This window comes from Leptopilina heterotoma, unplaced genomic scaffold (genome assembly GCF_015476425.1).
Source record: "Leptopilina heterotoma isolate Lh14 unplaced genomic scaffold, ASM1547642v1 Lhet_462, whole genome shotgun sequence".
NCBI lineage: Eukaryota > Metazoa > Arthropoda > Insecta > Hymenoptera > Figitidae > Leptopilina > Leptopilina heterotoma.
Window position 1 is genome coordinate 319219 of NW_025111094.1, and position 3529 is coordinate 322747.

General features: G+C 29.0%; 1 protein-coding gene across 1 annotated transcript; it reads right to left on the reverse strand.

The window, feature by feature from the left end:
• Window positions 1-566: 566 nt before the first annotated feature.
• Window positions 567-1464, reverse strand: LOC122507336 (extensin-like). Its single transcript, XM_043619998.1, has 2 exons — window positions 1189-1464; window positions 567-1123 (listed from the first exon to the last, which is right to left on the reverse strand). The coding sequence occupies exons 1-2, from the start codon at window positions 1246-1248 to the stop codon at window positions 650-652; spliced, it is 534 nt and encodes a 177-aa protein (XP_043475933.1). The 5' UTR covers window positions 1249-1464; the 3' UTR covers window positions 567-649.
• Window positions 1465-3529: the final 2065 nt, after the last annotated feature.

Sequence of the window (3529 nt, forward strand, 5' to 3'; positions counted from 1 at the left end):
CAATAATGAATCAATAATGAATCAATAATGAATCAACAATGAATCAATAATGAATCAACAATGAATCAATATGGACTGTTTAAAAAAATATTGATGAAATGGAGTATGATCCAAACCTTCCAGGATTATTCCTGACAGAGGAAAATATGTATTTTAATTGAAACATAAAAAGAATTCTTAAATTCCAAAGGTAAGTAGAAGCCTAATAAATCTATAGGGAGATGTAGAACTATACCGAAATCTCACAGCTCAGAATTTGACTGATGGAAAAGGTCGGAAAAATCCATTGAAAAAAAGTCCACCACGGATGGAGACCAACGATGGCCTAACAAATGTTAAAAGGATACGATTGAGGTTTGCAGAGGTAAGAGAAAACAAAAGAAAAATTTAACTTGTCGAACCTCACAACATAAAAATATGAAATAAACAAACCGAACCAAAAGAAAATACAGTCAACTCTCGATAAGGTATAGCGCGATAACTCAAATTTTTCGGTAAGTCAAAATAATTCTTGAGAATGTTTTTGTTTTTAAACCTTTATTATTCATATTTTTATGAAATTATTTTTTAAATACTTCGTTACAAACGTACACGTGTATAAATGTATATGTATACCTTGTTATTAATATAATTTTCTCATTCATCTGAACTATAACTTATTATTAATATAATTATTGATGACAATTTTTATTACGACGCGTTGACGGCGGCGACGTCGTTGTCGCTGACCTCCATTTGCATGCGGAGGTGTCGGCGCCCTTGGTGACGCTGTTCGCTGCGCCTCTGGTGGAGGTGGTGTCGGCGACCTGGGCTGCGGTGACGCTGTTCGCTGCGCCTCTGGTGGAGGTGGCGTCGGCGACCTGGGCTGCGGTGACGCTGTTCGCTGCGCCTCTGGTGGAGGTGGCGTCCCCAGCACCACATAGGGTGGTGGCGTCTCTGGCCGGTGCCACGGGTACCTGGGAGGCGTTGGAGACCTCACTTCCAGCGACCTGGACTCTGGTGAAGGAGTTGGTGTTGCCTCTGGTGTCGGCGACCTCGGCTGCAGTGGTGGCGTCTCTGGCCTGTGCCACGGGTACCTTGGGGGCATTGGTTGGAGCGGTACCTCTCGCCCTGGGTGCTGTAACTAAAATATACTATATTAATACAATTTAATTATTACTAATTATTTACTTAATTAATAATACTTACATTGTACTGTGACACCATCCGCATCAGGCAGTTGTAGCACTCGCACCGCTGGTTCTCCATCTCGTTCACCTTCTGCTGCGCTATGAGCTGAATGAGCTCATCTGCTGTGTTGCACAATACTTATGGAGATAACCCCACCACGCGCTCTCCCCACTATGCACTCTTACGATTGTGCTTTGCGGCCGTTGATGGTAGCTATGAAGATACTTATTACCCGTCGGTAAAGCGCGAAATTTTAATTCTCAAAATATATTAATTATGATTATAAATAATATACTTTATAGGAATAAATTTGGTAGTAAATAACTATAATTGAAACTTAAATAAACAAATTATAATTTACTCTTTACCTTTAATAATTAATCACATACACTTAAAAAGAAGATACGTTAATCAATAATATAAAAGAAATAATAAATAGGTTATAAATTAATAAAGGAAAATTATTAGTATAAAAATAAAAATTTAAACAATATAAAGAGAAAAAGACTAATCTGAAAAGATTTCTTAACACGTAATTTATAAATAATAAAATTCTATTTTTACGTTTAAGTTAAATTTATACTTAATGTAATGAAATATTTTTTTAAACTAGGATATAAAATTTATTTCATGTTTAAGTGTTATTAAAAAAATTTTCTTTCCTTGAACATTAATATGCTAAATAATTCATTTGAAAAATAATTTACATATTGTTAATTTATTGTATAAAAATATTTATATTTTGACTTCTATTTATATATACACAAATTTATAATATAAATACTTTTTTTTAATGAATATATAAATAGATATAATTATATAGTAAATAACAATTATAAAATGTAGGTCGTTCACGCAGCTTATTTTTTCAGATCAAAAATTAAATTCAAAAAATATAGTTATTTACCGACAACCATATCGGAATAATTATCTTAAGAATAACATCTGACTCTAAACCAAAGAGTTCAATCGACGTCTAATAGATGTCACTAATTGCTGATATAGTTGAAATCTTCCTTAATTAACAATTATAAAAGTTTTAAAACATAACTAAAAAACTTTTTTTATAGAAAAAAAAACCATTTAAAAAAAACTGTCGATAAAGAAACCTTTTTTTATTAGAAAAATTAAAAAACTACTAAACTATTAATCTGTTAAATATTACGTTAGAATTAGGTTAAGGTTAAATCATAATTAATAGTAAGCAAAAATTAAAATAGATAAAATAATAAGTTAGTATTAAATTATATGAAAATAATATTATCATGTTAAAGATAAAGTTCTTTTAGTCTTGAGTCAATGTTTCTAAAAGTTGAATCAAAGTTAAATTAACGTTGAATAAAAGTAAAATCAGAATAAAATTAAAATTGAATCCGTATTATAAACCTAATGACGTTTAACCCTAGAAGAATAAACCCCTATTTTTAAAATCATTTTTTAAAGCTTAACAAATTTTAAACTATTCATCTAATCAAATTGAAGAATTTTTTTAAATATAGTATAAACTCTGTAAAATAACAATGAATACTTGAAAATCCTTATTATCAACATTTTTAGAATATATATAAAGCTTATGGTAAAAGAGCGTGAGGTTAAAAAGATTACATGTGTTATCTGAAGGTTTAAAAAATATAATAAAGAAAGAATACATGAAAAATAAAATATAACAATCAATTAAAGAAAATAGAAATGTATTAATAAAACTAAATAAGTATACACATTTATACATATGAATAAACTATTACACTTTTTTACATATACACATTTAATGTTATGGACAAAAACCATGCAGAAGCTAAATATGGAGAAGTTTACACAATTTATTTGTAAAAAAAGCAGAAACTAATAAAAAAAGGTTAAAGTAGGTGACAGTAAAAAATAGCAACATAATTCATAATAGCACATAATGCATTTGTAAAAAAAATAGAAAATAATAAAAAGATTAAAGAATTTGATAATAAACACCAAGCAAAAGATAAATATGTTAAAGTTTACATAAATCCTTTGTAAAAAAACTGAAACTAATAAACAGTTCAAAGAATTCAAAACTAAAAAAAAATACTCTTCTACAATCCTATAAGTAGAAAAATACAATGTAAAATTAACAAAAGGATATTATGTTTTGTGAGGTAGTTTCCCTTAAAAATAATAGAAAAGTGAATAACAAAAATTCTCAAGTGTTTTGTTTTATAGGACTTTAACACTTAAACGTAGGAAAAAGCTACTTCTTTTTTTGTGTAGTTGCAAATTTTTGCATGACCTTTGCAATGCGTTGCCTAGAAGTTAACAAAGACTTATATGATAAAATGTAAATCAAAGAAAATAATGAAAATTCTTAAGCCTTTTTTCTATGACTTTA